Source organism: Branchiostoma floridae, chromosome 12, assembly GCF_000003815.2.
Source record: "Branchiostoma floridae strain S238N-H82 chromosome 12, Bfl_VNyyK, whole genome shotgun sequence".
Lineage (NCBI taxonomy): Eukaryota > Metazoa > Chordata > Leptocardii > Amphioxiformes > Branchiostomatidae > Branchiostoma > Branchiostoma floridae.
This window is the reverse complement of record NC_049990.1, coordinates 11,589,337-11,602,746: the sequence shown is the minus strand read 5'-3', so window position 1 is coordinate 11,602,746 and position 13,410 is coordinate 11,589,337. Positions and strand designations below refer to the sequence as shown.

At 41.0% G+C, this 13,410-nt stretch overlaps 1 protein-coding gene across 1 annotated transcript in view; it reads right to left on the bottom strand.

The window, feature by feature from the left end:
* Nucleotides 1–189: 189 nt before the first annotated feature.
* LOC118426980 (low-density lipoprotein receptor-related protein 6-like) overlaps nt 190–13,410 on the bottom strand; it is a 31,180-nt gene continuing 17,959 nt past the window's right edge. The window contains exons 5-22 of the mRNA XM_035836614.1: nt 11,325–11,620; nt 10,565–10,791; nt 9,932–10,116; nt 9,435–9,647; nt 8,964–9,131; nt 8,174–8,376; nt 7,529–7,722; nt 7,060–7,259; nt 6,427–6,636; nt 5,818–5,943; nt 5,126–5,248; nt 4,314–4,433; nt 3,833–3,946; nt 2,922–3,037; nt 1,495–1,542; nt 1,132–1,241; nt 810–972; nt 190–679 (exon numbers count right to left, since the gene is read on the bottom strand). Of these exons, the coding sequence (XP_035692507.1) occupies nt 500–679; nt 810–972; nt 1,132–1,241; nt 1,495–1,542; nt 2,922–3,037; nt 3,833–3,946; nt 4,314–4,433; nt 5,126–5,248; nt 5,818–5,943; nt 6,427–6,636; nt 7,060–7,259; nt 7,529–7,722; nt 8,174–8,376; nt 8,964–9,131; nt 9,435–9,647; nt 9,932–10,116; nt 10,565–10,791; nt 11,325–11,620 (2,996 nt within the window). The 3' untranslated portion in view covers nt 190–499. The remainder of the gene's footprint in view (nt 680–809; nt 973–1,131; nt 1,242–1,494; nt 1,543–2,921; nt 3,038–3,832; nt 3,947–4,313; nt 4,434–5,125; nt 5,249–5,817; nt 5,944–6,426; nt 6,637–7,059; nt 7,260–7,528; nt 7,723–8,173; nt 8,377–8,963; nt 9,132–9,434; nt 9,648–9,931; nt 10,117–10,564; nt 10,792–11,324; nt 11,621–13,410) is intronic.

Here is a 13,410-nt window from a genome sequence, read left to right as displayed (position 1 = left end):
ACGGGGGGGGGGGTGGCAATAACTTATCACTTTTGATGTATTCTTTTAATAAAGTCCTATTTACAATGTTCAAGTACTGATGGTATATTGTAATTTAACTAAAATGATATTGAATAATATGATTAACGAGTGGAACAACATTTCCATCGTAGCACCTAACACGACAGTGACGACACCTAACTGCTGCAGTGAGAAGTACAACCAGCCATTATTCCTCGGAAGAAGATGACAGAAGGTCACCGAAACGTCGGCACCTGTAAATACGTGCATGTATATATATATATGAGGTTATGAATAAAAAAAAGTGATATCCATACCATAGCAACTAGTTTTTAGCATTTGATGGTCGACTCTTATTTGCAGTGATTATTTGGTGAATTAGTTAAAAAGGAAGTATAGTTAGAATACGTCAAAAACAAGGTTTCCGCGCAAATCTTATATCTGACACACATGCACAGCCGTTTTACATTCCTTTAAGCCTTTACTACAACCAAGGACGTTACATCAACGTCCTTGCTACAACCAGTGTGAAGATCAGTCTGGATTTCTCCGCCTCATCGCGCACGTTTGTGATCAGGCTATCAGCTGACACGGACTGGACGTTCCACTGCACGTGTCCGTTGTAGGCCTCCGCGTCCAACAATGGCTGAGTAGGAGACAGTGCTATCTCATTGGCCGGCTGTAGGGATACAGTGAAAGAAATGGGAAACAGTTGAAAATCAATAAATATTAACTCTCACACTTAAATATCGTTCTACCTACCTCGTCCCTGGTCGTTACACAATAAGGTTACCCAGAATTCTCCTTACCTTGTTCCATGACTGGAACACAACTTGACATTCCCACGAGTCCGACTTGGACCGTTTCCTACAAGGCACAGTGAAGGTCCAGGGTACGACATACCGCACGGTTCCGTCACTAAAGATGGACGCTTCTGTTGTCAAGGGCAGCGGCATCTCATCTGCCTTTACACTGGAAAACAGGAGCTATATAGATTATTTCTGCTTAACTATCTAAATTTTTATGATGTTGAGCAGAGTTGTAGCCTTCATACAGAAACCACACACGTTGCCTTGAATTTTCAAAAGCTGAAAAGATAAAACACAAGACGAAAATCAGATATGTCCGTACCCTGATATCAAGTAGATGTCCGGCATCCAGAGGTATTTCGTGGGTAATTCTGTTAACCTCTTCACACCTTTTGTTGTGCTCGCCATGGCCAACCGCTGGTCTCTCCATTCCTATATGCATCAGGGCAAAGTCGTATTTTTGTATAGAAACAGGTAATATCATTTTGAATAACTACATAATTTGTGCTGAAATACTAGTAATGCATGTTATATTTCTACTCTATTTTTAATGTGTTATATTTTATATACATAAGATAGGTATCCCGCGATTGACCGCCAATGCAATATGTGGGAGCATTTTCGCTTACGGAGTCCAACCAAGTTCTGGACTAGCAAACTCATGAATAATACATTTCCAACATACCACGTTGATCCAGGAATGCAGGGTAATAAGAAGCCCATTGGCAGTGTCCTGTAAAACAAGAAGCATTTTTATTCTACATTAGGCCATGTTGATTTGATTATATGGATGACATCCTCCGGGAACTCCAAAACTGATGCGAGCGAGCGAATAAAAAAAAAGTTTGGCCAAAAAAAAGTTGCCTTCAGTATGAAATCAAAGTGGCCAGGAAGGTTGAACATAGGACTAAACACACATAGTATGGTATACCAACAGTTAGGTGTATGGACCAGTACATCATACGGGTGCAAAACATTTTTTTCTTCTTGGACCAATAAAAAAAAAGACCTGAAAAAAAAATAGAGGAACAGGTTTCGCCAATTACAAAATGGACACACTATGTCGGCAGCCATTTGGGGTCTAACCGGGGGGCCAAGAAGACAACAAGAGCGAAGTCAAGTAGAGTGCTTTATAGTCAATTGCACCAAGTTTCTACAGTCAAAGGTACAGAGACAGTTAGCCTTTATTACATGACGATGGGATTTTAAAGTGCAGTGGGAGTCCAACAATCCACCAAACGGATTCCTTTATAGCAAAATTGACCAATTACCATTGTTTTGAGTATTGCCAGTTCTCAAGTTTCCACAGACAACCAGGTCCAGGTTCATGTCCGGACCTGGAAATGATCCTCTGGACCAGAATTTTCTGTACTGGTATCTCCCCCAACCAACAATAGATTTTTTTTTCTGTCCTTTCACATCTTATTCTTTGACTTTAGATTCATTTTGGCATTCTATGGCATTAGTTATCTGTTTTCTGATACTTTTTTTTCAATCTACGGAATATTTGTGCTCATTTTACAGCTGCTTTGCACAATTTATTGTTTGGTCGTAAACTTTTTTTTTTTGGAAATGGCCAAAAATTGGTGCGAGCGCGGATGTCATCCATATAATCAAATCAACGTGGCCTTATGAGCTTTTATTATTAGAAAAATAGCCTTTGCTTTTTGGCTTTACACATATCAAATCCTCTTATGTTATATTTATTTGGTAAGAGTGCCTGGTTAAGCAAGACGAGAATAATGAATGAAGACCTTTATTGTACATACATACCCACTGGTTTCAGTACAGGTCGCAACAAGATATACATGGAAAATGTACAATGAGTCTACAATACTAATGAATCGTATTCTACTACGTAAATTATCTGTATCTTTATTGCATAGCCGGTATAACAACTATATCCGGTGTAACACGCCGTTTTTTTTCCGCTTTCTGTGATACCAAGCCCTAGCTCTACCTTTATAAACAGCGATCAACGTGCAATCTCGCGCCTCTTTAATGCGTATGGAAAAAGATTAAGATTAATAGTGAATGCTGATTTTTTTTTCGCAATAGCATTGAAAGTAATTACATTTGTAATTAAAAGTAGAGAGTTCGACATTTACGCACAAGTGCCAGGATTCTGCGCTGGATCAGTCCGATGTTTACTGTGGTTTGCCCCATGTCTGGACGTACCCTCCTGTCGTACTTCCTCAGTAGGGTGTCAAGAAACTCGGACATTGACTCTAAAAGACACAAAGACATCGTTTTCCAATTAATTGTCAGCGAGCTCCGCTGAGCGCCACAAATATTAGGATCTTATATGTACAGAATTTTTCTGTATCTTTGTATACTAAACTCAAAATCGCTACAACAACAGTTTTTGGCATGTATGTCTATAACGCAAATTTAAAGAAATATTGTGAGCCAAAGAGTTAAAAAGATATATGTAATACATTTGTGCATCCAAGTACATTGGATGTAATATCAGAGCATGTAATATCAGAACATCGTATTAATAGCGTATACGACATATATTTTCACCCGTTTAATACGATAGTGCACGATATGCATGCGTAGCGAAGTGCATTGAGGGTAGGTAATATTTGAAACGTGGCAGCCCCAAGCTTGGAAACAGTTCTTCAATGTTCAAACGTGTTTCGTTTATTTCTCAGGGGCCTTCACCTTTGGCATGTAACGTATAGTGCAATTCTTTGCACATGCGTACTCGCGAACCTTCTAATTCTTCATGGCCACTTGTACATTTCAGGATAAGAATGACCGCTCATATGGTTAACGTAATTACATTTGCACAGAGGGGCCCGGCCGTACAGTTTGGGGGAACGATAAAAAGACAACAAAATCACTAAACGGACCAAAAATAACAGCATGCCTTGTGCATATTCAATAGCATAAACTTGTTCGTTTCTGCAAACTGCCCGAACAGGCCACGGTTAGGAAATTTGAAGTAGGCCTATAACTATCCTGGGTGTTCCAAACTGGAATGAGGTAACAGGTAGTACGCCAGTTTTTACTTTTACCGTGACATTCCTTCTCATCCGAGCGGTCCGTACAGTCTGCCACGCCGTTACAGAATTTCTCCCCGTCCACACATTGTCCGCTCTCACATCTGAACTGGTCCTCCCTACACACATCTGTTACAGGAGTACAAAAAGATAGTTTATGTTCCAAATTCATGTTGTCTGCTTGCGATATAAGTACGCCGGGACGGATATTATCTTTCTTAACTGATTAGAGTTTACTTTCATATCGCAGTCAGCCTTACTATTATCAACACGAAGCTGTCACAGAATGATGAAAATGATTTAGATTTCAAAGATGCTAATAGTCGTGTTTTGTCATCTGTATAATAATATTTCAATCTATCTAAAGAGAATGGATAGGTAAAGAAATAACCACTTGATTGGTTAGATTGAATCACATGATCAGCTTAACTGGTTTTGTGTCCAAAAGTATGTTTTTGTATCAGGGGGAGGGGGATCTAGGAATGGCGATTCTTACTTGTACTGTGACATTGCTCATCCGACTTGTCCGCACAGTCTGCCTTGCCGTCACAGACTTTCTTGGCGTCTACACACTTTTCCTTATCATCGCACATGAACTGGTCGTCCCTGCACCTGACTGCCAGTGAGCACACAAAATTTACTTCAAGAAATAATCATGGAAGCTCAAGCTGTGTTGGTATCAACCATAGTACAAACTTTATTCCAACACTTTATTCATACACAAGTATACACTGTCGCCTTCTTCGGGATCAATACTAATGACCAATCACTTCAGAACTTAAACTTTTGAGAGTTACAGACACGTGATCTTGCTGATACGTGACGTCAGCAATTGGTCAAACGTGCCAGGAAGTTTACAACTCCCAACGTCTCTGAAAATTGATCGATGTATACTTTTGTGTTGGAAGAAAGTTTAGCATAATTATACTCAATAGTTTCATCAAAAATTTCTCCAATTGGAAACAACTCTCACAAGAAAAAGCTGAAGATATGGGACAAGAAGAATAGTGAACAATTCATCAGTCCCAGTTCATTTCATCATCAACTCTAAGTAATTGCAAACAAACAAAAGGACAGCGACTTCTATGTTAAAGAATGCATGAGTGTCTTAGCGGCTTTGAAAAAAACTGCAGATCAGGTATAATTATATATACAAATGCTACGAAAAGAATCTATCGATTTTTGTTTAACATTAAACGATAAAAACACTTATAGATTGAGACACACAGTTTTAGTATAAGCAAATATGGTACATGACAACGTCATACTGATATTAGACCACTGGATTACATAATCTATTAAACGTACGACAGTCTGCCTCGTCGCTGCGATCAGAACACTCCGGAAGACCGTCGCATTTCCAGGCTAAAGGAATGCAAACCATGTCACCAGTTGTACACGTGAACTGGTCGGGTGCACAGGTTCGCGGCTCTGGAGATAGAAGAAATGGAGGTATTGTTTAAGAAGTCGAGTATTGTTTTTAGTGTGTGTGTTTGTGTGTACGTGTGCGCATGTGTATGTGTATGTGACTAAATTTTTATATTTCCGGATATTTCACATTAGTAAAACGTATGTAATCAAGAGAGGATTGCTGGGTTGTGATGATGTTTGGTACAAGAGTTGGTCTTGGTTTGATACAGGTCAACTTTGGGCCTCCTCGTGGCTATCCTTGGTACTGCAACAAAACTTCCAGTTTTCGTACATATGTCTTCTGTCCTGAACATGCTGTGTTCTCGTTCAATGACATGCCACATAAGGTGCATCTTTGTTAAAACAATTTTACACCTGTTACAACTTTTGGAGACAGAAAGATGTTCTTCATCGCCTATCCTGCATGTCCTGCTAGCCAGGATGCCAGACAGTTTTAAGGGCGCCAGTCCCTCGGCATCCTGGCTATACTATGCTATCTCTGACATGGATAAATTGTGTTGAAATATCTAGGACCTTAGATTAGGGAAGTTGTTTCTTAAAGAAATGATATGGGTAAACAGGATATCGACCTCCACATTTCATCTCGTCTGGTTGCAGCACGAGATGTAGTGGGCACGAGCACCGACGACTTCGGTCTCCCATCGCGATGCAAATGTGTGAACAACCGCCATTGTCGGCGGCACAAGGATGTCGGTCTGTAAATATCATACATGTTATATATTATCTTTTGCAATGCATTGTAAGCTGTGACATAATAAGTCCCCACAAATACTCCATTTTACTTACTGTGTGTTTATGACAACAAGCAATCTATTATTACGCCTTGTCTGAATATGCTACTCGGACAGGTGTGAATAAAAACGCGAATATATCAAGATTTAGTAAAACATTATTTGTATGTAGCTGTATGTATGATTTCCTTCAATGGCGAAGCATTAACAAGTCTGTCAATGGTCATCTCAATGATTTTTCATTGATCTCAGATGTCATCCAATGTCAATTATGTTTTAAAGATCCAAAATCTACCAATGATCTATCAATGATCTCAATAATTTATGAATGATCTCCAGGGCCTGCAAGATTTCCACAATACCAAAGATCTCATTGACCAGGAATTTCTTTTGGCGTATCCGTTGCCCAACCGTCTCAGTACAGAGTGAATGAAATTGGAACCTTACTCATTTCGCTGGCGTCCATGCTTTCGACGCCAACAATGTCGCTCAATTGTGCCAGCCCGGTCTGAATGTCCGTTCTCTCGCTGCCCGTCGACTTGTCGATTCGCTTGATTATCCCTTGGATGTTGTCGGTCCAGTACAGGTGGGCGCCATATATGGTTAATTCAGACAGCTGAACTGACTTCTCTTCAACTAGGACCCGGCGGTTAGTACCTGTGCAGAAGAACAATGTGTCGACAACGGTGATGTACATGTATACATGTAGAAAATGTAGCTAATGTGTTACCTATTGGTCAATAAATGAATACAGATTTTAGGTCTCGCTTGTGCGGATGTGGACGTAACACTGGGAAGAGTGTAGAGCCATTTGAGGGGAATTCCAACATGCACGTTTGGTCAGTGGCGCCATCTTTTAGGTAAGAAACATGTGCATACACAGTCAGTATGCTAGCATGTATATACATATTTGTGATATTCTTGCATGCCGTTTGGAGGGAATTCATGACGTCACCTGATTGATGAACTGAACTGATGCTAGAAGAATATGATATTCGAATTTAGAATCAATAACAGAGAAATCACTTTGGGGATCGGAATTTAAGAGCCCTATGCCAAGTAAAAACCAACCGTTCTTACCGTCCAGACCAGAGCTCTCGATCCTTTTGAGCTCGTTATCTGCCCAGTACAGTATTCCGTGCTTGATGTCGATAGCGAGCGAGCCTGGTTGCTTGATGTCATCGCTGTTGAAGAGCGTTTGACGTTCTGTCCCGTCCAAGGAGGCCCTCTCAATAGATGGATAATAAGGCCCCAAACTCCAGTCGGTCCAGAATATGCACCTATCGTGAAAACAAGAGGACAAGCTAGCGAAACATGCTACAAATTATCTAAAACGTCATTCCATAACGTCCCTTAGGAAGCTGAAATGTAAATTTCATTGAAAGAATGTTTGAATATATTTTTAATGTTGAATTACTTTCAATTCAGATCTAACTACACAGATTTCGCTTCAAGATAGAAAAGATACTGTATCAAATGTTTGCATCTTATACCAATGTGAATCATTCTAAATGAATATGGGGAAATTGTCATCCTAAAATCCTCCTACCCTCTGGTTGGGTCTACGGCAATTGTACGCGGGCGTCCGCGAGAAATGACGGCGCCGAGTGGTGTGATAGGATCGCCGATACGTGTGACATTGATAGTGTTGGTCTGAGAACATGTCCAGTAGATGTGGCGGGAGTACTCATCAATAGCAAAGTCGAACGGGTTGAACTCACGGTTCGACACCACTCTAATGACCTGTTGATGTAGACACGGGATCTTAAAACCATGATGGCTATAAGGAGGTTAATGATTCTTGAAGTACGCATGCACAAGGTCAAGGCTGAAGACCCTGACTTATAAAAAATTATTGTGTCGGCCACGCTTTATGCCTTCGCAGACTCTGTAGCTCGATTTGTATCAACAGTGTCAATGTTGAACGGGTATTCTTTAGCTCACATTGGCCTTTACCCTTGACCTTGCGCATGCGTACTTAGAGTCGTGAACCTCCTTATTTTTTTATGCACCTGACGTCACAGTCACTCACGCTTGTTGGTTGACACGGAACAGTCACAATACAAATTTTGCCATGTATTGCATGTCCAAACCGACATTATTTAATTGCATGTCCCTGCCTACTCTCGGTTTAAATATCCTTAATTCTGATGACAGAAAAGAAAACAGCATTACACATAATTAGAGTACTTACATCAGAACCGTTGATTGCAGCCCTCTTTATCTGTTTGATGCGACCATCGATCCAGTAGATGTGTTCCCCAACACGATCGTAGTCGATGGTCTTAACGTTGCGCAGTTGGTGGAAGGGTAGAACGATGTACGGACTCTGTTGTTCGTCAATCACTATACGGCTGATCTGCTTCTTCTGACTGAACAGCAAAAACGACTGTGGAGCTGGTGAAAAAATGGGGAATTTTTGTATCATATTTGGTAACATAAAATGATTCGTAGCCTCTTACAATGTTCCTATACAATATACATGTATCTTAGGGAGGCTCGAGCTCTGCTAAGGCCTACGTCACATTTCCAAATCAGGACCCGACCAGTCAGCTTTCGGGGTGATAAGTATTACTAGTATACAAAACACATCAAACTACAAAGAATAGTCGTGGGAATTTTGTGAATATATTTAAGTCTACATTTCTATTTTTCGTTTCCACAAACAGCACGGCCGGGCCCCGGTTGGAAAATGTGATATTAGCTTAAACCGGGCCGAGGTGTCCACGTTTGTGGACGTATCCTCTAATCTGCTTTCAGCCAATCAGATACTTGTCTGAATATTTTCTGTAACTAAAGGCAATTCTCTAATTGGCTGGCAGTTGGGTAGAGATCACACCCACCAAAGTGGAAACTTCAGCCCGGTCTAGCAGAGATTCCCAATGAATATTGTATCGGTCGCAAGTGAGGCTTTGTGTCGAAGAATGCCAAATCGATTCACAGACTAAGTTCTCTGTGATATTGCTAGTAAAATCTAAACTTACGATGACAGGTTCTGTTGTCGGAGTCCAGCGTCCAATGTGACGGACAGTCACATTTGACAAGCAGATCCAGAGGAGCTTCAGCAGAGGTTGGTGTAGGCGCTGACATGGCGGTGGCCAGGCACAGATGGGGACATCCGCCATTATTAACAGCACACTGGTTAGAAGATCCTTGGTGCAAAAGACAAAGGAATTTTCTCACAAATACACTTTGTCTAATGTGGATAGGAGATTTGAAATCGGTTTTCTCTTTTGAAATCGATAGTATGAGTAAAGGATACAGGTTATGATAATTTTGCAACAATACGTCTTTGACAAAAATACTATGTTTGGAATTTTCATGTCCATAAAGTACATTTGTGACTAAATGCACTTATACTTGCCAACAAGAGATGCAACACATGATATAGATAGCACAAACACACCACATGTATAGCATCCGTACCTCAAAACATGAGACAAATACGATTTTACCTGGCTGTCTGGAGGAGTGAAACACTAGGGTGTCCTTGATGCTTCCCTCCTTGTCTTTAGGGTAATGATGAATAAAGGTTCGATTTTCTCCCGTCACCTTGTTGGCTCTTTCGATGCCAGGTGCCGCCGGGTCTGTCCAGTAGACGTAATCTTGGTACAGCGTCAAGGTAAAAATCATCCTGGTGCCTGATATCACCTGGCGACGATCATCACCTGTAAATGGTATAGGTTCGAGGATTTTAGCTAATGATATGTTTCCCTAAAAGAGTAGCATGCTCACAGTCTACTGTGTAAAAGAAGCAATAAAGCCATCCAGGCACAACAGTATTATATTAGCCAGGTTGGTGGGGGGGAGGACATTTCCATATATCTTTTGGCAACTATGTTTACTTGTGTATGTATGCTTGGCTTGCCTGCTCAAAATCACACGATGTGGCCTTTAGATTTAGCAAACATACCTTATTTCAATTTATTATAAAAGAAAAATCAACAGGTACCTTGCATGTTAGAAGACTCTATCAGGTTGTTGTCCAGGTCTGCCCAGTATAGCCGTCTGTCCTGGTAGTCGATGGTCAGTCCGTTAGCACGACCCACTCCGTCCAGCAAGACGAGGCGGTTGGACCCATCCATAGAGGCTCGCTCTATCTTAGGTTCAGTGCTCCACGCAGACCAGTACATGTATCTGGATCGATGGTACACCAACATTCCAGAAGACGCAAATATTGTCAATACCAATAGACCTCTTTGCAGATACGACGGCCATGTTACATGAGGATGGCATACTTATGTCTCCAATAAATGCTATATAGAAGAATTACCAAGTGCAGCCTCGTTTTGGTGCATGGCCCCGGGAAATCCAACATGGCCGTCGTAACTGGAAAGGGGTATCTATAATATTGCTTATTCCCTTAATTTTTTTCTTGGTTTGTTACCTAGTACGTCATCTGTCATCATAATAGTTGCCGCTACTTTTAGGATAAGACAAAAGGAACATAATTACTGTCTTAAAACATATTAATATACCACCAATAACTTTTGGCAATCGTCACTTGGCATTTACCACTATTGGTCCCTCTTTTCTAGCAGTGTAAAACACTTTTGAATTTACACAAGAAGGCGATCCCTCTTACCCGAAGGCTGGATCTAGCGCCAGTGACCATGGGCTCTTTAAGTCTTGCCAGACCAGCACTTTTCGGGACGACCCGTCCAGCCGCGCCACCTCGATCCGGTCGGTTCCCGTGTCCGCCCAGTACAGATTTTGGGCGACCCAGTCCACCGCGATGCTCTGTGGGCTGTCAAGCCCAGACTGGACAATCTTCTCAGCACTACTGCCGTTCATGTAGACTCGACTTATGGTCTGGGGGGTGAGAAAGAAAGCAGTATTTTTACAGCCTTTATTTAGAGAAGATATTGCTCCCACGGGGGCTGTAAGTTTCGGTCGAGTCGCCAGGTGTGCTATTGATGCAGTAGATATGTGTATGCTAAACACTGTAGATAGTGAGGTACCTGTAATCTGTAATGTATACTCGATCAGAAAAAAATTATATTTCATCATGATCATCATCTGTGTTTTGAAAACTTGTTTTGAGCCTTGTTGTTTTCAAGAACATTTGAAATATGCAAATTAATGTAATGTGGGCTAATTTCATATTTTCTAATTGTATACCAAAAGAATGCATATTTCAAGACTATTTAGCCCCTAATGATAATATTAGCTTGTTTACCTCCAACCATTTGATTTAAGTAAAATCTGCTAAAACAGGTCTGAGTATGCGTGTACGTGTGCATGCACAACGTTGGGGTGTCAACGTACACACTTCTAGTACATGTGTATCAATCACTGCTAAACTTATCAAGACAAGCTATATATCAACAAGCAAACAATCCCACATTCAGATTGACATCAGCCCAGTAGATCCTGTTGTCGCTGATGTCCAAGTCAAAAGAGCTCGCTACTTTCATGTCCGGCATAGGCAGCACTTTGTCCTTATTGTTTTGGGTTTCCAGTGATACTCTTCTGACGTCGCTGCTGCGCAGAACGAACAGGAAGGCCTCAGAGACGATGCAAGTGCGTCCGTCGGTGTTGAGGAGCTCCATGTCCGTTGGACAGCCACAGGAGACTCCGGTAGGCCGGTACAGGCAGAGGTGGCTACATCCGCCGTTGTTCTCCGCACAGGGGTTCCAGCCTACGGTAGGGAGGGTGCAGATCTATCGACATTGCTGTACGTCCTTGTATTTTTATTTGTGAGGACACTTTAGCTGTCAACGTCCTTGTGGTATACTATTTTGTACCTTTTTGTAATATAATTGTACACAATAACACGTTACACGTAACACGTAAAAGTTCTGAGGGCTATGTCTGTCATGCTTCACAGAGCTAGAGAATATCATTTAGAGCCATTTCGGAATATAATAATACTCAACAAGACGTAATACGTAAGACGTTAGCTACCTAAATTTGAAAGAAAAAACTTTTAGGGGCTATGTCTGTCAAGCTCCACAGGGAATACAATTTCGTATTTTTTCATAATATAATTAGGCCTAACCCTAACCATAGCCCTAACCCTAACCCTACCGGTTAGTGCCTAAGTCATTAATGTATCTCGGAAAAAAGCACCCGATTTTAAAACGGTTTGCAGTTTACAACTCTGTAACAAGCTACCTTTTTAATGATATCAAATTTAAGCGAGTATGATACACTCTTAGCCATGTTGCATCTAAGCACAACCCTAACCCTAACCTTAACCCTAACCCTAACCCTACCGGTTAGTGCTTAAGTCATATCTCGCGAAGAAAGCACCCGATTTTGAAACGGTTTACAGTTTACAACTCTGTACCAAGATACCTTTTCAATGATACCAAGTTTGACCGAATAGAATACACTCTTAGTCATATTGCATCTAGACACTATCCTAACCCTAACCTTAACCCTAACCCTAACCCTAGCGAATAGTCCTTAAGTCATATTTTGGAAGAACCCGATTTTAAAACGGTTTGTAGTTTACAATTCTGTACCAAGCTACCTTTTCAATGATACCAAGTTTGGCATACTAGAATACACTCTTAGCATATAGCATATAAGCACTACCCCAACCTTAACCTTAACCCTAACCGTAGCGGTTAGTGCTTATGTAATATCTCGGGAAGTAAACACCCAATTATTAACCGGCTTGCAGTTTCCAACTCTGTTATACCAACATACTATTTTCATGATACCAGGTTTGACCGACTAGAATACACTCTTAGCCATATTGTATCTAAGCACTACCCTAACCCCTTACATTAACCATAACCCTAACCTTAGCGGTTAGTGCTTAAGGCATTTCACAGGAAGTAAGAAGACGATGTAAAGAAGACGATCTAAGCACTACCCTAACCCTAACCTTAACCATAACCCTAACCCTAGCGGTTAGTGCTTATGTCATATGTCGGGAAGTAAATACCCAATTTTAAAACGGTTTGCAGTTTACAACTTTGTACCAAGATACCTTTTCAATAATACAAAATTTGGCCGACTAGAATACACTCTTAGCCATATTGCATCTAAGCACTACCCTAACCCTAACCTCAACCCTAATCCTAACCCAGGCGGTTAGTGCTTATGTCATATCTCGGCAATTAAGCACCAGATTTTAAAACGTTTTGCAGTTTACAAATCTGCACCAAGATACCTTTGCAATGATACCAAGTTTGACCTACTAGAATACACTCTTAGCCATATAGCATCTAAGCACTACCCTTACCATAACCTTAACCTAACCCTAATCCTAGCAGTTAGTGCTTATGTCAAATGGCGGGGAGTAAACACCCAATTTTAAAGCGGTTTGCAGATTACAACTCTGTACCAAGATAAGCTTTGCAATGATACCAAGTTTGGCCGACTAGAATACACTCTTAGCCATGTTGCCTCTAAGCACTACCCTAACCCTAACCCTAACCCTAACCCTAATCCTAGCGGTTAGTGTTTAAGTCATAT